This window comes from Mycosarcoma maydis, chromosome 9, assembly GCF_000328475.2.
Source record: "Mycosarcoma maydis chromosome 9, whole genome shotgun sequence".
Taxonomy (NCBI): Eukaryota; Fungi; Basidiomycota; class Ustilaginomycetes; order Ustilaginales; genus Mycosarcoma; species Mycosarcoma maydis.
Window position 1 is genome coordinate 337,149 of NC_026486.1, and position 22,148 is coordinate 359,296.

At 54.4% G+C, this 22,148-nt stretch overlaps 6 protein-coding genes across 6 annotated transcripts; 2 read left to right on the forward strand and 4 right to left on the reverse strand.

Annotated features, from left to right (window-relative positions):
• Positions 1 to 152: 152 nt before the first annotated feature.
• Positions 153 to 5,990, forward strand: UMAG_03505 (uncharacterized protein; the record flags this gene model as incomplete). Its single annotated transcript, XM_011391648.1, has 1 exon — positions 153 to 5,990. The coding sequence occupies one exon, from the start codon at positions 153 to 155 to the stop codon at positions 5,988 to 5,990; it is 5,838 nt and encodes a 1,945-aa protein (XP_011389950.1).
• A 159-nt stretch (positions 5,991 to 6,149) lies between these two features.
• Positions 6,150 to 7,289, reverse strand: UMAG_03506 (uncharacterized protein; the record flags this gene model as incomplete). Its single annotated transcript, XM_011391649.1, has 1 exon — positions 6,150 to 7,289. The coding sequence occupies one exon, from the start codon at positions 7,287 to 7,289 to the stop codon at positions 6,150 to 6,152; it is 1,140 nt and encodes a 379-aa protein (XP_011389951.1).
• Positions 7,290 to 9,449: 2,160 nt separating this feature from the next.
• Positions 9,450 to 10,973, reverse strand: UMAG_03507 (uncharacterized protein; the record flags this gene model as incomplete). Its single annotated transcript, XM_011391650.1, has 1 exon — positions 9,450 to 10,973. The coding sequence occupies one exon, from the start codon at positions 10,971 to 10,973 to the stop codon at positions 9,450 to 9,452; it is 1,524 nt and encodes a 507-aa protein (XP_011389952.1).
• Positions 10,974 to 14,862: 3,889 nt separating this feature from the next.
• Positions 14,863 to 16,398, reverse strand: UMAG_03508 (uncharacterized protein; the record flags this gene model as incomplete). The annotated part of the gene is made up of 1 exon (XM_011391651.1): positions 14,863 to 16,398. The coding sequence occupies one exon, from the start codon at positions 16,396 to 16,398 to the stop codon at positions 14,863 to 14,865; it is 1,536 nt and encodes a 511-aa protein (XP_011389953.1).
• Positions 16,399 to 17,372: 974 nt separating this feature from the next.
• Positions 17,373 to 19,162, forward strand: UMAG_11782 (uncharacterized protein; the record flags this gene model as incomplete). The annotated part of the gene is made up of 2 exons (XM_011391810.1): positions 17,373 to 18,186; positions 18,252 to 19,162. 2 exons carry the CDS (start codon positions 17,373 to 17,375, stop codon positions 19,160 to 19,162), a joined length of 1,725 nt encoding a protein of 574 aa, XP_011390112.1.
• A 400-nt stretch (positions 19,163 to 19,562) lies between these two features.
• On the reverse strand, positions 19,563 to 21,503 carry UMAG_11093 (uncharacterized protein; the record flags this gene model as incomplete). Its single annotated transcript, XM_011391798.1, has 1 exon — positions 19,563 to 21,503. One exon carries the CDS (start codon positions 21,501 to 21,503, stop codon positions 19,563 to 19,565), a length of 1,941 nt encoding a protein of 646 aa, XP_011390100.1.
• Positions 21,504 to 22,148: the final 645 nt, after the last annotated feature.

Here is a 22,148-nt window from a genome sequence, read left to right on the forward strand (position 1 = left end):
CGAATGCCTTCCGAAGATCCGACGTTGCGGAGAAGGCCGACCAACCTGGGATAATTCTCGGAATTCGGTGTAAACGCCTGGCACAATCTTTCGTCGCGTGGAGAGCGGTTCTCCTCCACTGTGTCTCTCACCACAGCCGAAGGTATCATACCATGCAACAGAATACTGGCTCAGGCGGATTCGGTTCGAGCGGAACGCCTGGCCCGAATGCCTTCGGCGCTTTTGGACGGCCACAGCAGCCTTCCTCTGCCTCAACCACCAGCGCTCCACCAAACACGTTCTTTCGGCCGCCGCCAAAGGCCGGAACATTGTCGGCCTTCTCATCTAGCTTCGCCAATATCCAACCGCAACCATCCCCTCAACAACAACAACATCATCATCATCAGCAGCAGCAGCAGCAGCAAAGTAGCTTCGGTGCACCCAGACCTTTTGGAGGATCCGTATCGCAACCACAGTCTCAGCAGTCAACATTTGGCACACCTCGCCCATTCAACGGCGTGCAGCAGACTCGACCGCGGCAATCGAGCTTCAATGCTCCGCGACCTTTCGTAGGTGATTCACAATCTCAATCGCAACCACAACAGCGTTCATCGACTATTGGCAGTCGACCGAGACCGTTCACTGCGCGGCCAGCCGGTCCTGGCGCACCGCAAGAGGGAAGACCACCAAATTCTGGCTCATTTCGAGGAGGCAGAGGTGGGGGGACCATCCGCCCCATCAAGCCCTTTGCGCTGCACGCTAACGCAAATCAGCAAACTCCTGGAAGCGATCCTGCTATCGGATCAGGACCCAGCAGTCAGCATGCATCTCGACCAAGACCGAGACCTTTTGCTAACAAATCTACCACATTCAACAACCAGCCGCAGCAGTCCGCGCCAGCTGCCTCTGCTGAAGCTCCTATGAACGGTCCAAATGCAACGTCAGCTTTCGGATTGCCGCCCACCTCACAAAGCGCTGCAAGCTCTACTTCATCTTCCTTAAACCAGCCTGACTCTTCCTTTCCATCTACGCAGTCTCGCAGCGGATTCGGGACCAGCACGTCTGTCTTTGGTTCGATTCCTGCTTCAAGCAATACTCCTCCCATTACCTCAGCCTTTGGTGGTCTGTCGAAGTCTGGTACTTCTTCCACCTTCGGGTCGTCCTCACAGTCGTCAGCATTCGGGTCCACAGCAGGCCAGTCAGCTTCACCCTCTGCCTTTGGCGCCGGCCAAAGCAGCTCCCCGTTTGGCGGTCATTCATTTTCCTCTCCGCAGTCACAAACCCAGACAAGTGCTGCCCACCCTACCCCCTCCTCCGCGATACCTCCATCAGGTGTGGTCCCAAATCCAGCGCCTCCCGCCGCCCCAACCAGCTCTTTCTCCAACTTCCTTCGCAAAGACCGTGGCGGTGCGAGTACAACCGGCAACATCGCTACAACACCCTTCACATCAGTCACAGCAAATGTTAGCAGCACAGAGAATGAGGACGAGCTGCGCAAGAAGCGCTTCGAAGATGCTCCCAAGGTCGGCAACCGTTTCCTCGAGATGAAGGGTGGCAGAGAAGCGCTTCGAAATGCCTACATCAAGTCTGGCGTGCTTCCAGACCCGGACAAACCCACTGACCTTGCGTTGGCGGTCAAGCTTGTTGGCACATGCCAGGATATGTGTCCTGAGTTCGAACGTGAGGAGCGCGAGTTCCAGAAGGAGCTCGATCCCCTAGAAGTGTATCCCGGCACCGATCGAGTCGACCCACGCATCGCAGTCAAGATCTATCGTCGTCCAGCAGCAGGTCGGGAGCTACCACTTCCAGAAGACGTTCGTCCGCCTCCCGTTTTGAGGCGTACACTCGACTACCTCTTTCACGACCTCTTGCCCGCCGATCCGAACGATCCGCGATTCACTCAAGTTCAAGGCTTCCTCTGGAATCGCACGCGAGCAGTGCGTCAAGACTTTATCGTTCAGAGCGAAGGCGGTCCGATCGCGATCGAATGCCACGAGCGCATTGCCAGGTACCACATCCTTTGTCTCCATTGGCGGGGTGGTCCAGGTGCCGAGGGCTGGAGTGAGCAGCAGGAGCTTGAACAGCTGCGAAAGACGATGCGCAGTCTTATCGAATTCTACGACGACAATCGCAGGAAGTTCGTCGCCAACAAGCCTGGCAGTGGTCCTCAGCAAGCTTCGCCCAACGAGGCCGAGTTCCGCGCCTACAATCTTTTGCTTCATTTGCGCGATCCTGAAACCCTGCGAGAAGCAGAGCTGCTACCAGCCGACATCTTCCGCTCTCCAATGGTGCAGACGGCAATCAATCTGCGCCAGCTTGCGCAACGCTCCAACAACCTCGAGAAACGTGGGCAGCCAAGAAACACAGAGGCCACTCTTAACTTGTTCTCCAAGTTCTTTGCTGAGCTGCGCAAGCCCAACGTCAACTATCTCATGGCGTGTCTCGCCGAGAACTCATTCAGCTCGGTGCGCATTGGAGCAGTGAAGGCCATGTCCAAGGCTTACATGGCGCAGCACCGGGGTGTCCCGATGGAGAGGCTTCAGCATGTGCTTGGCATGGACTCAGCCGAGCAAGTGGTAAAGATGGCGACGCACCTGGGCCTCGAGCTCGAATATGAGGCCAATGTTGCGGTGGGTGTCAAGATTCATCGAAGCATAACGATCAACGAGGACAAGCCTCTCTCCAATCCGTTCAGTACGACCATCGTTGAGGCCAAACGCGGCTCGCACACTAGTGCTGATGTGGTCGACGGCCGTGCATCAGGCGTGAGTGCTGTCCTTCCCGGCACCCAGGCAGGATCACTGGGTTCCACAACAGCCGCGCCATTGACGCTGTCCTCGGAAAGACCTGCTCAGTACGACTCAATTCCGTCGTTCAGAGGACAATCGTCACAACAAGCCTCTTCAGCATTTGGCTCGGCCATTTCATTCTCATCTGAACAATCACAGTCGCAGCAAGACGTCAATCAGTCTTTCGCCCTTGGTGCTACGCCATCCGCCAAACTATCGGCCGCTGCTCCTTCTTTCAAGCCTACTTCTTTTGATTCTACCCATCCTGACAGAGCAAGCACTCCGTCTGCATCGATCACAGCCAGTGGTTTGACTGGTTTTGGCGACAACAACGCAACGAAGGACGGCAAAACGGCGACTTTACCAAGCTTTGGAGGGTTCGGAACGCGTTTGACGCAGCCCAGCCAGGAACTGGCTGCCACGCCCACACTGTTTGGTGCCAAGACAGCGACTTCCAACACTCCGTCCTCAGATACACAATCAAAACCAGCAACGCCCCCTAGCTTCTCGTTCGGTCAACCGCCCAGCAAGAGCCTGACCACTGCGTCACCCGCGAGTGGGCCTGCAAAGGCTGCTGTTTCTGCTGCACCTTCCCTTTCATTAGCCAATGCGGCCAAAAGTGATACCGGAACGAGCAAGCGGGCGATGCCATCTTTCTTCGGATCTTCACTGTCACAGCAGTCCACCGTCGAAAAGATTGCTGAAGCAGCTTCCAGGCCTGCAGATGTCCAGCAAGGCGGCTCGCTTTCAACGCCGGGCAATCAGAATCAACGTATCTCAGATGCAAAGGAGGACACAGCTGCCCAAGCTGCTTCAGCGGCAAAAATCGAGGCCGCGAAGAAAGAGCAAGCTAAACGTAGACAAGCCGTCAAGGCTTCTGCAGTGGATCGTGCGTTCAAAAAGCTGTCTGACGATGTCATTCGGTCAGTGGCAGAGAAAAGTGCTGCTCGTGCTGTGCATGAGGAGGAAACCCGCCGTCGGGCTGCATCAAGAAACGAGCTTTTGGCTCAGATCACGGACAGGCTATGGAAGCGATTAGCAAACGAACATGCAGCTGAAGCCGCCGAAAAAGCAAGTCGAATCGCAACTGCTGATACATTGCGATCCAGAAACTGTGCTCTGCGCGCCTGGTCGCGCTGGATGGAGGTGCTAGACGAGCGTCGGGACCGCGAACAGCAGCGGAGGCGCCTCGAAGATCTACGCAGCGAGATCCGTCGAAGAAACATCCTCGGCCGCGTCCAACCAGATGCAAGCGCCTCCGTCCTGAGCACACCTGATCTTAAAGCTGCAAGCAAAACATCGAGTCTCGAGGATATCAGTCCGGTTCGACACACTTTCTCGATCCGTCAAGCACTCTTGACAGGCGAGCGGACCAGGATGAGGCTCTCGGCGCCGCGTTACAAGCGCAAACTCGAGGATGAGTCCATATCGATGGGCGAGGGACACACATCGCGCCAGAACGATGCCGCACTGAGCGAAACGTGGACACGAGTTCGGCGCCAACGCAACCGGCTCTGGGCAGAAGGGTCGCTACTCGAACGGCTAGCTGATCACATCGAGGAGCTCCTCCTGCACTTCCGACCGGCCGACCTGGATCGATTTGTAGTGGTCTACTCTGGTGCTCCAGGTCAGCACGTTGCATCGAGTTGGCTCAGAGTCAAGTTCGGCTTTTCGCATGTCGCCCCCTCTGGAGACAAGGAGAGTGAAGGTGGGCGTGGTGTGCTCGAAATCGACCTAGCGGACGGATCGCAGCTCGATTTGATCGATGCTACTCCACGATCTGTTGGGGTTGAGGTCGAGCTGGAGGCTATTCTACCGGATCGAGACGAGCACAGTCAGCCGGGTTTGGTCATCTTCGAGACGAGTCCGGGCGTTGCCCAAGTGGAAGCACCCCTGGAGAAAAGCACATTACTCGCTGAGGATCGAAAGCGGCTCGAGGCCATTGCGAACTCGAAGCTTGTCAAGAAGAGTCAGCTCGCATGTCGGCTCTTGGTGGTCAGCTGGGGAAGCACGGAGCTCGGTTCGGAGGTATCGCTTGCTTCAAAGAGCTTGACGCAAGCGGATGGCGATGTAGAGATGTCGGATGTAGATCCGACATCTCAGAAGAGTCACGCAAGCCGCCAAGTGAACCTGCTCAGCATGCTAGGATTGGACCCAACCAAGACCATCCGCAATGGTGCTCAGGGCGATCCTCACTCTGCGACGGCTTCGCAGACAAAGCCATCTTCAGTGCTCTCTCGGGCCTTCGAACGAGTTGGCGTACTCGAACTGGACGATGCTTCTATCTCTGTGGAAAAGTCGTTGGTCAGCGTGCTTGCACAAGCGATGCCGGATCTGACACCTAACCCTGTCTTGTATCTGGATGCGTCTCGTCGATCGACATTGGAAGACGTTGTTCTGCCTTTGTACGACCAATGGGCGCGGACTTGTGCGCTCCTGTTGGATGTCCTTTGCGGCCTTCCGCGTACGCTGCTGTCCAGTAGAAGCAGGAAACGCCCCGCAAAAGTCGAGCATGTTGCGTGCAAGACGCTGCAGGTGTTGACTGCGCTTGCGAATCACATCATACGCACGACGCTCGATCTTTCCGATACGATTTTGGAAGACGGGAATGCCAGCGAACAGGCGAAAATCGAGCTGCCGCTGCCGCTTCCGTCGACGGCTCATGATGGCGATCTGGGAAAGTTGGTGGGTATGGCGTTGTGCCAGCTCGACCAACTTGCCGAGGAGGAGGAGCAAGTGAAACTGCTTTTGCGCTCTCGGCTACTTTCCAACCTCGAGCACGCTCCGGATCTGCAGCAAGAGCTCATGGCGGTCAACCGTCTACACGTCGATCAACTTTTCCGACACTGTCTCGATAAGTTGCATCAGGTTTGGCTTGGCGCCCGGCGCGATACGGAGCACCAATGCGAAGAAGCACGCGAGGTGTTTGCGCGCTTATGTGGTGCAGCTGTCGACGAAGTTGCTGGCCAAGTGAGGGCTGTTTGGAGCGAGTATAGGGTACACGCGAGGATGGAAGAGGTGGAAGAAGAGCGTTTGGCGCCGAGTCGAGGTGAAGAGGCGGTGTCACCGTCGACCAAGCGCGTTCGCGTGCACGAAAAGTCTTCTGTTCAACCGTCGACGCGGAATGACGAATCCGTCGTGCATGGTAGCACGAGCAATGTCAGCGAGTTGAGGGACCTCATTGCACGGACGAGACAGTTCCTCGACAATGGTGTGCCTTGACATCCAACATCGATACAGCCATATGCCAGTCCTTACAAAACGATTACGATTATTTCTCATGCCAACATTGTGTGCGTCTGCGAGCACACTCACGACTGACACTTGCTTTAATTGAAAGTATATCTACGTGGCCGTCAATCTTGAGTTCGGGTGGATCGGTCACCAGTGGTACGCCCATCCACCCGTTCCCCTCTGTGCATCCCTCTCGAGATCCCAATCGGTTCTGATACCGGCACTTGCGAATGGGACCTTTTTCACCTGCTCCTTTGCCTGTTCGACCTTGTTGTCGACCTGATACTTCTGTCTCAACTGATCCGCCTTATTTTTGGCGCCGACCCTGGTGTAGACCCAGTCGATGAATCTCCTCGACATCCACCTTGGCAAGAGCTTGTCGATGATCGTAGCGACTGGGAAGAGACCGTAGACAAGCGTGGTTAGGGCGATGGAAACGCTTCGCAGCACGAGTTCGGGGACGATGACAGGGACGGGCAGGAGAGCTGCACCTCGGGGCGAGGCCGAGGTGAGGCTTAGAGAGAACAGTCGGAATGTGGGACTGCCGATTCCGATTGAGGCGCGCGAAACGGGAGAGGGGAAGGTGACCCAAAAGCGGAAGTAGCCGTCGCCGGTTTCCACAGGAATGCGACACTTGTACGTGCCCAAAACGCGCGTTGACGACGAAGACGCAGTGTCGACGGTATCGATGGTTGACGATTGCGCACGGATCTGTTTGTCGATCTTTTCCTTGCGTTTGAGAGCAATGTGTCGAGTTTCTTGATGTGGCTCACTCGAAGTTTTGCCAAGCGTTTGCATCTCGTACTCTTCATTCTCTGCGGTGGCTTTGTAGCCGCCGCGTTGAGGCTTTTCGTGGTAGTCCTCGTCCTCCTGCTGTTTCAGAGACAGTCCCGACGCCTCTGCCTGTGTATCCTTCCAAGCCGCCCTTCCTGCGGGCGTGACATCCCAGCCCTTCTTGGTGCCTACACCGAGATATCCAGCTGCGTTCCAACCAATCGCACCGGCAATCCATCCCTTCTGCACCAGCTGCACATTCGTCGCCTTCACTACATCGCTGAGCTGACCGGTGGAAAGCGACTCGAGCTGCTTGCGCGCGTCAGCGGAATAGGCTTGTGCGTAAATGGAAAACGTAACGTATGTCTCGGGCCCACGGTAGAGCAGCACACGAGGATTGTGGAGTGTGATTGAGTAGGCAATGTTGTTCTGCCACACCGTGGAGGTTGACGGGCTGAAGACGGAGAAGACGGACCGGAAGAACATTTTGACGTACGAGACTGCGTCGACCATGTTGACTAAACCTTCCGGGCTTGGCAAAGTTTCACAGTTGCTCGATAGAATGGCCTACAAGAATGGATGCGTTGGGATGACAAAGGTGATGAGCGTGTGATGGGAAGGAAAGATGGGCTTGCTCTCTGAGATCCCAAAGATGGCAGCATGAAAAAGGAAGAGAAGCTCCTTAGCGAGCTACAGCCTGATTCGGCATCCATTCGTCAGCCTCCAACACGACTTGTGAGAGCCGAGTCTACGTGTGTGAGTCGTGAGTCGTGAGTGTGTGTGCCGTGCTAAGTAACGTGCCCTCCACTTGTTCCACTCGTGACTCGTGATTCGTGACTATTGGCGGTGAAATCATCGTGCAGCTTGCTGCTGCACCTTTGCAATTCCACGTGCAAACACGAATTCGTGATTAACTCAGAGAGAGAAGAGATCAAGCACGAATTCACGAACATAATCGTGAATGTGAATTTTGTAATGGATCCCCGATCGGACACTTACAACTACTTTTGAAAAGATCACAGATTCGTGCTTGCTCCCGTGTCGCATCCGATAGCGGACCGAATCGTGGATCGGTGCGACTCGGAGTTGAGCGAAAACTGAGGATCGTGTTTACCACACTTGTATGCCATCACATAAGATACCGTGATTCATCCTTCGTGCGCTGTTGGCTTTGTTTCCAGCCATTTGAGATTCCCCTCGCAAGCTTGCACGACATAGTCACTGGGCGACCAGATACTTAGTACTCGTTTCATCTCGCCGGTAAAATTATCATTGCTCCTTTTTCACACTTCAATTGATCAAAAGGCTGTTTTGCCTACCGAGCTAGGGGTTCCCAATCACTGGCACAAGCCAAAACGTAAGCTCATTGACGGTACCGAGCATCGGAACACATTCCAACACGAGCAACACGAGCAGTAAGTCGAAAACATAGCGGTACCACGAAGAGATCCCACCACGCCTCTCAGTGAACCGTCCGACAACGGATCTCATATCGACCAAGGATTAGACTCAGAGATGGACGAGCAAGATGGCTATAAGCCACGTTTCAGTTGTCGCGAACTCGAATAGGACCTCGCCGAGATCGTGAAGCTCAATACGTCCAACTACTACGTATGGGCTCCAAGCATCAGACTAGCCTTGCAATACGTGCCGCACGGCATCGAGTACCTCGAAGGCAAGTACAAAAAGGGACACAAGAAATGGGACCCCGAATACGACTCTCAGCTACTTCGTTGCGTGCGCCGCACGTGCGACAGGAGCACAGGAGAGCAAATTATCAACTACGTCCTTCTCAGGGACATGAACGAGAACACCCACCACGTTGAATGATTTCTGGGAAACCGTCAAGGACGACCTGGGAGACGACACGCTCAGAATTTCGAAACTCCGAAGAATCCATGCCAAGCTAGGTATTATCGAGCTAATTGGAAACGGCGTCCTAAAGCTTGTTACAGACCTCAAAAGGCTCGAAACCGAAAGTATCTGCCTGGGAAAACCACTCCAAGACACAACCCTTTATATGGCTCTCCACAGATGCACTATTGGACATCCTTCGTACAAACGCACTGTCGAGACGCACCAATCAATATCGTTCAAAGAGCTCGCTCGAGCACTCACAGCCCGACAGAGGGACCTGGATATGTACCTTTAGAAGAAGGCCGAACCAGAGCATGATCACAACGGAATCAAAGTCAAGCCCAGTCCCTCCGGCAAGAAGCGAAAGCCCAGATGCTTCATTTGCTAGCTAATTACCCACGCGACCAAAGCCTGACTCAACAAGGGGTCAAATCCACATAACAGATGGTCCTTCGCGTCGAGTTACAAAGAGCCGAACAAGGACCCTACCAGAGTTCCCTGGCATGCATCATCCATGAAGAGGCACTCACGATATCAACACATCTTTTTAAAAAGTATCGATAAAGATCTCGACGATGCCGAACCACTAAACACGATTTGACTCTAGCAAATTTAGCACGGACGTCTCGGACACCCAGCCACCCCAGCCAGGGTAAGGAAATGCAAACACAACGACTCAGTGATGGGGTTAGTATACAAACACAAGTACCCATTTGGCTATTTGCGGGAAAACAATCTATTCATACATGACAGCAAAGACCAAGACAGAACAACGACGCAACGTGTGACCGGAATCGTGAATGACGTCAAAAAGTTCTAGTAGCGGTACTTGAAGTAAGGCGACTCGTCACCCATGTCGGCGATCTCCTCCTTGGAGTAGCGCGCCGCCTCACCCGAGTCGATCTTCTTTTGCTTCTGAATGTTGGCAAGGTAGAGAAGACCGGCAAACGCGAGAGCCGAGCAAAAGGCAACACCGTTCATGGCAATGTTGATGTAGTGAGCGCGGTGGAAGTACGGACCCTGTTTCTTGGGGAAGATGTTGCTCGAGATAGTACCGGCAAGACCGCCAAAGCCGACGATAATGGCGATGCAGACCGATCGCTTGGTCTTACCGCCGACGGTCTGGGTAAGCGATGCAACTACACCAGGGAATGCGGCGTAAGAGCCGGCAGCAGAGATGAACTGAGCACCATATGCGATCTTCGGGTTCGTCCTGCCGTAGTGCAGCGAGAGACCCCAGCCAATACCAGAGATAAGTGTGCCGAGGCAGATGAACGGGAATCGAATACCGGTGCGGTCGGCAAGATAGGCAAAGATAACCACCGTAATGGCGGCAACGGTGTACACGGGAACGGTGTACAGGTTGGCGTCAACAGAATTGTACTTGAGAGAAGTCTTAAGGATGGTGGGGAGGGTAAGTGCAGTCGAGTAGAGGGGCGTAATGGTGGTGACGTAGCAGATCAGGGTGAAGAGCGTCTTCCAGTCCTTAAGACCAGCCCAGACGAACTTCCAGGCGAACTCGTCGTTCATGGGAATGTCGTTTCCGTCAAAGTGAACTCGGTCGCTCATGTACACCTTCTCGCTCTCGCTCAAGAAGGGAGCCTTCTCGAGCCCGTCAAAGAGCACAAAGTAGGAAATAACGCCCACAAGGATCGTAAGTGCACCCTCGACAAAGAAAATCCATTGCCACCCTTCGGTCGATCCTACCTCGACCTTGGCGAGACCGAAAGCGAGGAGACCACCGAAAGCACCGGCGATAGTAGCAGCCGAGAAGAAAAGACCAACTCGGAGCTGAATCGACCTACGCGGGTAGAGAATGGTGAGATAGTACGTGATACCAGGGAAGAGACCCGCCTCGGCAGCACCCAAGAGGAGACGCCAGACGAAGAGAGCAGCAAAGTTGGTCGATGTACCAGTGAGGAGCATGGCAATACCCCAGGCTACCACGATGCTTGGAATCCACTTTTTCGCACCGATCTTTTTGAGGATCAGATTCGAAGGTACCTCGAGCAGACAGTAAAGTGCAAAGAAGACCGAGAGTGCAGCAGCATACTGCTCGCCGGTTAGGCGCAATGACGTCTCCATTCCAAGCACTCGGGCGTTACCCAGACTAGATCGATCCAGGAACGAAAAAAGGTATAAAACCGAGCAGATGGGAAGGACGTGCCAGTCCAGCCTTCGGATGAGACGAGCGGTCTCCTTAGGGTCCTCAACCGTGGTGGCGACCGCGTCGGCGTTGGTGGTACCTGCTGTCAGGACGGGTGCTATAATGACACCATCCTCGAGGCGCGTGTCATCCTTCTTCTCGATGGAAGCCGAGTCGGGGGTACGATACGACATGGTGCAAGTGCTTGTAGATGCTTGGGAAGCGCGAACAACGAGCGCGTGCGAAACCAGGAATCAACGATGAATTCAAGTCCACAGAGAAAAGAGCGCTTGCAGGATGGAGGCCGCTTGGGAAAGGTGAACCAGAGCCAAACAATAGAGGAGCAATGAAGAGAAGAGGACGGAGGAGGGATGAGGAAAAGTCAAACTATAGAAGGGCGATTGGATGAAGCTCTTTATACCTATCTAGTTGGCTCGTGGCAATAGAACAGAACATGCATCAAGTTTGCAAGACACCACGATGCAGTGAACCACGAACGGCCTACAGTCTAGCAGAGAGGGGCGAACCCAAGATGTCAAATGCGGGGCAAGATGCGGGACAACACGACTCTGAGTCTGGGGTGCAGCAAGGGCATGCTGTGGGGCCTTGGCACTAGCAGATAGATGCTGAGACGCGCACTGCAGGATTGCACAGAGGTTCGTGCGGGACGATAAGCAACACTCGCGAGATGGCTGCTGTACTGAGTGGGGTCCTTGTGCAAAGGTTGAGACCTGCATGCTTCCTGGGAGATCCGGGGTCGACCAATGAGATCGAGTCCATCGCAGCTGGGAGCATCTGCTCAGGACAGCGAGCAAAGATAGTCTCGGGATCTCATTCAGAGGGCAAAGGCTGAGTCTTACTAAGCCTCGGCACGATAGACCAACACACGCGGAATTCTGGTGAAGCTTAAGGCCTTGGGACCACAGTGAATCGCGAATCGCGAATCTCGAATCTGGGCTCTAGGTGGGAAGCCTACCGCGCAAACTTTGCTGCGGGTGGCTCGGCTTTTAGAAGCAAGGTGAGCAGACGGAACGAGTGGACTGATGACTGACACTAAACGTGATTCTCTGGAGCGTGGTCAACCAGGCACAATGGAACGCTCAGGGCTGATGCGTTCGCCGGTGCCACATTAACCAGTCATGAATGCCACGAGGCATCCAACCGGGCGGTTTCTGCGGAGAATCAGCGTGGACGCCAAAAACATGCATAAACGGCCAAGGCTTGGCACTCTGAAGCGAACCTTTGAACACAGCCATGATGCGCTCGGTAAAAAGCATACTGCAGCTTGGTCGGCCAACACCAAGAGTGGATGTAGACTAAGTTAACTTACTGTATCTCTAGTGTACCAACGCGGCTTCGGCGGAACAGACACGGATAAAGCGATAGAGCAGAGCCAAGCTGAGGAGAACCTTCTCGGTTCGGTGGATCAGTTGTCACCACGCTTGCACCGGTAGCGAGAAACAAGAAGGCAGTCTCAGCCTGATCCGCTAGGAACCAAGCTGGCGAGTCAACCTGCATACTGCGAGCAACACCTTTCTTTCTGGCTCTGATTACGGATCAACAAGCAAAAGGTCACAAGGACCAATAGAAGCCAACTTGGCCACACAAGAGCGAACGCGAGTGCTTTGCTCTGTTACGCAATCCGGAGCGTCCAGAGAGAGACACGAGACATAAGACGCGAAGGAGAGGCTTGTGCTGAAACTTACGTCTAATGATAGCAGACGGCTACAAACGGGAAACCAGGCTTCAAGTCGACACCAAAAATCAAACCCAGCAACCCCGAGCACCACTGTGCCGCTTTCCCGCCCGCCGCTCTTGAAGTATACACCGATTGGACTGCTCAAGTGCCTCTCGCTCGAAAAAAAACCCCCCACAGGGGAAAATCATCAATCGCCGTGTAGACGCTCCGGGATGTTCGACCGTACCCCGTATATCTAGACCTTTGGCTATCCTGGAGGTACGAGATGAAACGACTGCGCTCCCGAAACAAGCTCTTGAACGTTGAGCTTCGCATTCTAACGGTGATCGATGTGATCAATACGAACAAGGCTGGTTTACTGATGGCTGCACAGAAGTGATCTCGTAAGTGTGCTTCGAGCTGGGGGACTTACAGAACGATCATGGTGGGGGCCAAGGCAGTCACCGGCAACGTTATGATGGCAACACGGAGGAATGGTTTAACCGGATGACAGCACAGGCCAATTTAGGCGCCGTAAAGTGATTCGAATAATAAGCGGGGAACACAAAAATGGTTCGCGATTTCTTGAATGGCACCGACAAGTTCAAGATTGGCTGTTCCATCCCTGTTGGAACAGAATGCACGAAGGGGAAGCTGGTGAGTCGGACGAATCAAGAGGCACAGCGACAGTGTCGCTCGCGTCTCAATTTGGATCGGCTCAGTGCGATAAAATACTCGGTGAACAGACGGAGACATCCGTACGAAGTGTCCGCGAATTCCCACCATTTGTTCGAGCCCAGCAATCACGAATGCCGTCTACCAGCAGCCAGATGCGGCTCGAGCAGAAGCTGGGTGGAGCACAGGAGTGTGGCTAAGTTAGCTGAACACGCCAAGTCAGCGGCAGGTTGTTCAACTCAAAAGTTGATTTTTGGCGTTTCAGTAAGGCCACATTCATGAGTCGTGATTGCTTTCTATGCGGTGCGACTAGGCTGGGGGATTTACGATTGGCCCCAAAAGACTTGTAGCAATGCGGCGTAAGAGCAGAGGTGCAACGTGGAAGGTGGTAAATACAGTAGACTGTTGAGGGTTCCATGATCACAGGCGCACGAGCAGTGCCTTGTTCGTATGCCATTCTCGATTCTCGATTTTGTCTCGGAAAAGTTGTCGAAAAGTGCCAGAACAAGAACAGGAACGACGCACACCAAAGTCACAGAGTTCTGGGCATAGTTGTTGTGATTCAACGTGACGCGTTTCGCGTCGCTTTAGCCCCGGCAACACTTGACTCTCGTGTCTAATTCGCGATTGAAGTCCGACATTCTGCGATTTGCACGTAAGTTAATCACGATCACGAATGGTTGCCACAACCTCGCACGCCGTGTGCCTTGGCATTCTCAACAAATCACGAATCGTCAACAGACTGGAACGAGCATTCATGTTTCGTTGAACAATTCACGATTCAAGATTGTCGACGACGCTGCACACCTCACGCCTTGCTCGCAAATCTTGACCAACTCACGAATGCACGAATGCATGCTACGCTAACAGAGCTGTCGGATCGACTTGGCATGCACACGCCGACGTTGATTCGTGCTTGTCGCCCCATCATCCGCCAACGCCTGATTCTCTCCTCTCGTCTGCCTCTCCACCTGACCTGGTCTTTTCTCTCTTGCACAATCGTGATTTCGTGATTTCGTGATTTCGTTAGGATAAAGTACACTCAAGGATCGTGCAGTTTCCATTTCTCGGCAAAAATCACGAATCTGTCGAAACGGAAAACCAAGTCAGCCAGGTTTAGGTTACGAGATTCGATGCCTCATGTCTGGTCTCACATTGTGCATTTTGCAGGCGGCAAGATGCGGGACCCCTTTCTGATAGTCTTGTGATTCGTCATGGTCCACTAACAGGCACCAGTCGTGAGTGTGCCTGACTTCTTTTGCCCCGCATTTCAGATCGGCATCGTTCGGCCCTGGCCTCAATGCGACGCACAGTGTTCGCGAGAAGCATCAGGCACGTGGCGAACGGCAAACGGGCTAGGACGCCGTTGGCGGAGATCCTACTGAAGGCTAGACTATCGGACACGAGCGGAACTATCCCAGCGAATGCCGAGCCTAGCAAATGCCGAACCTGACTGCTCGTCCGTGTGCGTGGTACCCCACATAGTTTGCTGCCAGACAGACGAACACAAACCGGAGGCCCCGTTTCCAATGGCACGTACGAAGCTCAAATGCACCGCCCCTTGCACGCATGAGGCTAGTGCTTCGACCAGAAGACAGCTCTGATGATCAACGATTCGTAAAGATCGCAGAACTATACAAGTACAACAGCGCTACGGTGCGTCCAACCGCAAGCTGCTGTCTACACAACTCGGGGTATCGAAACAGGGAAAACAGGATCGGGAGGATGGATCAAGCGATGACTGGGTACAGATTGTCATCGTCCGATTCAGGTTCCGGGAGCTTTACGAGTTTGCGCAAACGAGCATGCGACTCTTTGCGCAGATTCTCCTGAAAGTGCGTAGAAATCATTGGATTGGCAACGTCTTGTAATGGCAGCGCATAGTCTCGTTGCCCAGCGCTGGACTGAGTGCCAATGGCGAATGACTCTGTTGTGCTGTTCGCCTGATCACCATCCTCTCGCACTACGGCAAGAACAAGTTCTCGACGAACCGAACGAAGATGCCGACGTGCATCCTTTACTGTATCGTGCAACTTGGCCGTCTCGACAGTGAGCTTCTTTTGGCGCTCAAGACTGGCTGAGATCTCGCGTTTGAGGTACGAGTCGAGCGCTTTGGCCTGGGCATACGATGTCTCGAGCGACTTATGTAGTCCATGTTCATCCACCGCCCTTGGATTCTTGCTGCCCGGCATCAGGTAAAGCTCGATCAGGCGGAACTCAGGTGGGCGCTCAACGAGCATTTGACTGCCGCGAGCTTTGGCCACAGTAGTGAAAAACTTGCCCGAGCTGGTCTTGGCCCTGAGCACCAACGGTTGAGTGCCACGGACGGTGGATTTGATCGTAGTATTGGAGATGAGATCCTTTGCATACTTCTGGTTCCTTGCCACGCCTGAATCGATGCAAAACTGGAGCGCGCTTTGGACGTCCTTGATGATGGATGTGAGAATGGGAATGGCACCTTTGAGCAACTCACGTGCCCTTTTCTCGCGATTGGTCTCTGCAGCCATGAGACTTTGCACTTGCAGCCACACTTTGACCTCCCACTCGGCAAAATCATCTTGGATGAATTCAGGTGTCGCTCCATCGAACAGAGTGTCGTCGATCTTGTCGAGTTGGTCTGATACAGCTTGGTATTCGACCAGACTGTGCTCGAGCTCTAGTTTGCGTTGTAGCTTGGACGCCAGTACCGATCGGTTGTGTGAGAGCTCAGCTTCGTGTACAGCTTGCTGTACTGCCGCTTTCTCAGCTTGGTCATGAGCTTGGACTAGTAAATGGGACCGTTTTCCTCGCTTATTTATCAGGCGCTTGGTCAGAGAGTTGCTCATTTTGGCGTGTGCATCGCGCGTCTCTTGAGAAATGGTCTGCAATGTCTTGAGGCGAGTTTCCTGGCATTTGACTTTTCCAGTAACAGAGAAGATGTCGTGTTGTACGGCATTGAGCTGGACAGGAATGTCACCGAGGTCTTCGAGAGTCTTGGTGAGCTGTGTATGTCTTTGGTAGTAGCCAGCGATTCGTTGACGTAGAGGTGGCTGATAAGCCGGCGCTGAGTTGTTGAAAGGTGCCGTAGTGGTCTGAGTCACATTGGCCAGTGAAAGCGCTGCTGCCGCTGTTGTAACAGCAGCCGATCCAGTTGCTGTGAATGGAGGCGGGAGCGGTTCGCTGTCTGTTGATCTTTCCCCACGCATGAGATCGTCGACATCATCAAACATGGCATTGACCGCCCCACTATACAGTCTGGGAATGCCTGGCCTCTGTGCCATCATCATCTTGATCTTGCAAGCCTAAGCTCTGCTGCCAATTTTGTTGCCTGCGATGGGCGCGCAAATGACTCGGCCGTTGTCGAAGTACGTTGAGCAAGCGACTCAAACGTCGGTTCTATTGTGCGCCTGACATACTTATTGTTGAAAGGGAAACGTCGACCAACTCGACAACACTTCAGCTTGTGTACGGAAAGGAAAAGCCGGTACGGAGGATCGCATAGACGACTTTTTCTGTTCACGCGCGCATATTTTGGCATGTTTGGGTGCATCCGCCAAGCGAAGCAGCATCATCTTGCAGTTGAGCCGACTCTCACTCGTGACTCTCGCTCGTGACTCTAGTGATCAGGAAATTCGCTTGAACTAGATCGGCGATTTCTTCATTTTGGTAGATTGATTACTCACGTCTCGTGACTGTACCGCACGAAACAACGAAACTGAAACCCTTACCTTCCACGTCGATCCATCGAAATTGCCGAAGTTCGTGATTGCGAGGAGGAACAGGCAAAGTGAAACATTAGGCGCAAAGCACAGCACAGCACGGCACAGCCCGCACGTCTGAAATGTTGCTTGGCCAAAGATCAAAGCGCCAAAGCGTGAGTAATAATCTTGAGTGCCACGTCGACAGTTGAAATCCTCACACTTGACATGGCTCTCCCCCTTGGCATCTTACATCCACCACCACCACTTCGCATCCCTTCTCCTCCTTTCATCCCTTTGTTCCACGTATACACATTCTCTTGCCCTCTTTATCCGCCTCATATCTTTCTGCTTCAACGCAAAGGATCTCCCCGCTCCACGTCATTCACGCCTGCCTCAACTCGCCACCTACTGCTCTACAACCCTTTGCCTGCTTCCTCCCTTCGTCGTCTCCTCCTCTTGACTGAGCGTTGGAGATTGTCTTGGGCTTCCAACCTCTTTCCTGGTTCCGACTCGACCTTAGTCTTCTATCAACACATTGATCTTCACGTTCGTCTCTCATCATGACTAGCACCACCACGTCAACGCCTCCCATGTTCGCAGTCGCTCAAGCATCCACCCCATCGTCGCCTTCCGCGTTTGCATCGTCTTCACGATTGTCAGAGACTCCTGTCAAGCAAGAGACGCATCACATCGCCCTCGCTGACGCGTGTTCGAACAGCAGCAAGAAGAGAAAGCTCATTGACGAGCGTGACGACCACGACGAAGACGTTGACGACTCTTCCTCATCGCCATCAGCTTCGCCCTCCAAGTCCAGTAACACCGGTGGACGCAGAAAGGCCAGCGACGAGGAGCGCAAGGCTCGTCTCGAAGCTCGTCAAGCCCGAAACCGTCTCTCCGCCCAATACTCGCGAGAACGAAAAAAGGCATACGTAGAGACCCTCGAGGGCTCCCTCAACGCCCTTAAGGCCGAAAATACCTTGCTCCGCCAGCAGCGTGAACAGGATCAGGCTCTGCAACAGACTTTGGATGCCAAGCTCAAAGACGCTCAGCTCCGTGTCAACACCCTTGAAACCATTCTCCGCACGCTCGCTCCTTCCCTTGTCCCTCTCCTTGGTCCGTCGTCGTTGTTGTCCCTCCCATCTTCCTCTAATCCCTCGGTTCTCGCCACATCCCCCGCTTCTTCACTTGCTCCGCAGTTTGATGCGGGCCTGTCTGCGAACCTCGCCTCTGCTTCGGTACAGGACAACAGTTCAGCTAGCAAGGAGGTTCCCTTGTCTCTGGCGATTGCAGCGCCGGCATCGACCGTTTCCACCCCCTTTTCGTTTGGCACTTTGGCCCAGCAATCCTCAAATGAAGGCGTTCGCCTCCCTGCAGCGGAGGCGACCTGCTCTGATGCACCATCTTGTCGCCAAGATGCTGAGCTCGAGCAGTCCCAGCAGCGGATGCCCTCACACAGTTTGAGAGTGTCGCTGGCAAACAAAGTGCCCTCGAAAAGGCCGGAAACAACGTCGATGTCAACGGCAGCAGCATCGTCAATCAAGGATACCCTCTTGCCAGCCAGATCAGTGTTTCTGCACCAGAGCAGCCGTCGTCGTTCGCGGCCAGCGCCCAAGTCCCTCTGCCTCAGCACGTCGTCGAAGCCAAGGCAGCCGGCGTTGCCCGTGAAGCTGAGGCTCTGCTCTCCAATTTTATCGACCTCGACGCCAAACTCGCCAACGGTGACGCGAAGACTGCGGCTCAAGATCAAGGTGCCCCGACGTCTGCCACCCCGTCTGAACCTGTATCTGTGGGCGAGGGCTATGCAGCAGCAGCAGGAAACGCCTTGCGATCAGCAAGCGCCGCTGCAGGTGACCTCGCAAGCCTGAGCGCCGCTTCTTCAGCGGACTCGGGTGATGGTTCGAGTGGCAGCAGTGATGGAAGCAAGACCAACAACGAGAATGGCGGGTCCACCATCTTTAACACGATCAGCTTGTCCCACGCCGACAACAAGGACCAAGATCTGGAGAAGCGATTCCAGCTTCTCACGTCTCCTCTGTTGGCCACCGAGAGGAACGTGTGGGAGCTTGTCACGGACACAATGCTGCAGGACCTCTACAGCGGCTCGGACGAGGTCGGCGCTATCAGTGGCAACGCTGACCCTGCATTGACGCCTTCCGAGGTGGACATGAGCGCGGGTTCGTCGCCATTCGATCTGGTCGACCTGGACATTGAGATCGAGGAGCCGTTGCAGGTCAACATTGGGCTCGAAACCGAGGATGCCGTGCATGGCGGATTGCTTGGCTTTGGCCACGAAAAACCCGACGCTGGCGTCCCGGACTGGTCAGGTCTGATGGCCTCAATCGTCGCTTGATGTTGAACACGTGCGTCAGTCCCGATATCGCGTCCTTTTTAAGCCTGGTATAATTTGTCTGTACATTATCTGGCTATGTCTTCACTCGCCCTTGCTCCCTGTCCTTGTCGAGGTCAGGGCCGCAGATGTCACGCTCAGGCTCGTAGTGTATCTCTGGGTGTCTTTGCTCGAATCTAATCGTTCTGATGTGCGCTGTTACAAGCCCTCGCTCCTTCTGCCGTGCGCCAACGAGTGTGTGGGATGACAGATGATAGGATGGTAAAAGGAATGATTGGAGACATGCATAGCTCGATGTAAATGTAGAAATACAGTGGAGGGGGCTGAAAGAGGGGGCGAGTGTGCAAAAGAGAGGAGTGAAGGCAGCTGTTGCAAGACGAGGGCGGATGACGAGTGGGGAGGATCAGGATGGTTTGGAGAGGTGATGGTGGTTGGGAGTGAGTTGGAAGCTGGACCAGTACCAGGAGTCCATCAAGCTCCACAGGTCCGAGTATGTTTGGTCGACTGCAACGAAGGGCGCTTTTGCGGGAGCATGGGCAGTGCCACTGTGGGTTGGATTGGACGTGGATGATCGGTACGAGCTGGCTGGCAGTCTGTGAGTGGGAGGGATGGATTCGTCGATTTCGTTGCCTAGCGAACGGATCGACTCGAGCAACGTTGCAGCCTGTCTCTTGAGTTCAGCGATCGCGAGCGACTGATCAGCTCCACGCTCGTTACCAAGATCCACCGCCGCACTGCCAACCGCATCCCTAGTGCCCTCTGCCGACTTGCTCTCAGTGCCCGTCCGACGCGTACAGGCGATTGTCCCAGGTGGCAGTGGGAAACAAGTGTCTTGATTTACCCTCATCGAAGCAGGTGCTGCTGTCGCCGTCGACGACAACGACGAGGAAGATGGTCGCGACGTGGAAAGCATCAAACGATGTAGCGTCGACACACCAGCCTTGTTTGTAGGTGCATCCACGAGCAACATGCTACGAGCTGCGGAAGCGTCGATCTGCTGACGTGCAACAACTTGTTTGTCTACAGGTGGCGAGGGTGGGGTTATGAAGCTGCTAGTACCCTGGTTCATGAAGGGGCTGCGAAATTCATCGGTTTCATCCAGATCCTGCATGGAGGCAGCTGAACTTGCACGCAGAAAACGCTCGTCCTCCTCACCCACAAATTGCAACGAAAACGGATGGCCGCTCAGCGAGTCTAGCGAGTAGTTCGAGTCGAGCGAGTCGCGTGATACAGCCGACAGCGGAGATGGCAACGGTGGCGACGAGGCATTTGCCGAAGCGTTCGGGGACGGGGATGAAGGCGCGGCGTCAGGCGCAGGCTGCACGTCGCCAGAGTCGGATGCAACGATGCTGAGGCGCAAGGGCACACTGCGCTTGCGAGAAGGGGAAGGCGAAGGGATAATTTCGAATGCGGGCTCGTCATCGTCATCGTATTTGCCGTCTAGATTGTCCAAGCTGCGAGCGTGAGCATGAGACTCGTCGTCATACGGTTGCCTCGTCTGTTGTTGCATCGGAATGCGAGGCGGAAACACGAAATGAGATTGTTGCTGCAGGGTGGGATGGGTTTTCTCCGCATCAGAAGACGACACGGGCGGCGGCTGTGATGTAGCGCTGGAGGCCGGAGCCGATGACGGGCCCTTGATGGGCTGCTTGGTGATCGTAAGCCTTGCAGGAACTGCGCCGCTGGCATTTGATGAACGCCGACCGTCGGACGTGTAGGTCAACCCCGAGGAGAGCGAAGAGAGCGAGCCGACGGATCGAGAGGTAGGTAGCCCTGACGTTGGATTGGATGGTTGAGCAGCCATCTTGTTCAGACCATCGCTGGGAGTGACGGTGGATAGCAAAGAGAGCGAGCCGGCGGAGCGAGAAGAAGGTAGCATTGATGCTTGTTTCGGTGACTGAGCAGCAGTATTGCTGGATATGCTCTGCTCTTGTACGCGCGCGAGCTGGGTGAAGATCTTGGAAGGTGGAGCGCGCACGTTAGCCGATCTTCCAACCTGCTCAAAAGCGCTGGCGATGGCTCGAACCGACTGACGCTGTGACTGACGCGAAGGGGTGGGAACGGAATCGGTAGCCATCATGACCCTTTGTATGGCGACCGAAGAGCCGAGCACGGAAGAGATGGACTCGGAGCGGGAGGCAGAAGGAGCATGTGGTCCAGCGCGGCGCGAGAGACTGGAGCTGCGGGTGCGTGAGCCTGCATCGCTGTATTCGGAGGCTGAGCCGACGCTAGAAGGGGAGCTAAAGGAAAAGTCAAACGAGGATTCCGAATCGGATTCGTAGAGAAGGCGGTGTTGCAATTTGGTGAGACCATGCGGATGCTGCGGTGCAGCTTGCTTGATCATGTTGGACTCCCCGATGGCTAGTGCATAGGAGAATGGAGAGACGAGAGAGGGTCCCAAGTGTACAGTATCGATGGTAGGATCGTGAGTGGTGCTAGTTGCCAGATGGTGATGCTGCATCATGCCCTTGTCGTGAGCTGATTGATCATGGAGCGGGAGGCTGAGAGGAAGGTATGCGATTAATGCTGCCAAGTAGCAACAGTGGAAAGGATCGTTGGATGGTGTCCAGAGAAACGGAACGGTCGAATCGACTCGCAGCAGAGGCGTGGCGTGAGCAAGGGCGCAGCGCTGCTGATATGAATGCAAACGTGCGGCCAATGCTTGGAGAGAAAAGCCTGTGAGCAAGGATGCGTTGCTGGCTGAGTGAGATGATGCTGGAGTGGCGTGCGGCGAAAGTCTTCAGCCAGCTGAAGCGATGCACAGGGTGTTTGAAACGTCGATGTTGTTCCTATCTGGCCTGAGAAGGAACGCTGGTCGGGTTGGACCAAGTTCAGCAGCGGGGCTGTGAACGACGAAAGCAGTGGATCGGGAGGCGCGACAAGATTGAAAGAAACGAGCCAAAAAGAAGCAACGTCTTGCGCCGCTGAGGTGGCTGTTGGAAAGTGTAGATGTACGTGTGTACGTGATAGGGAGCAAAGAAGAAGAAAG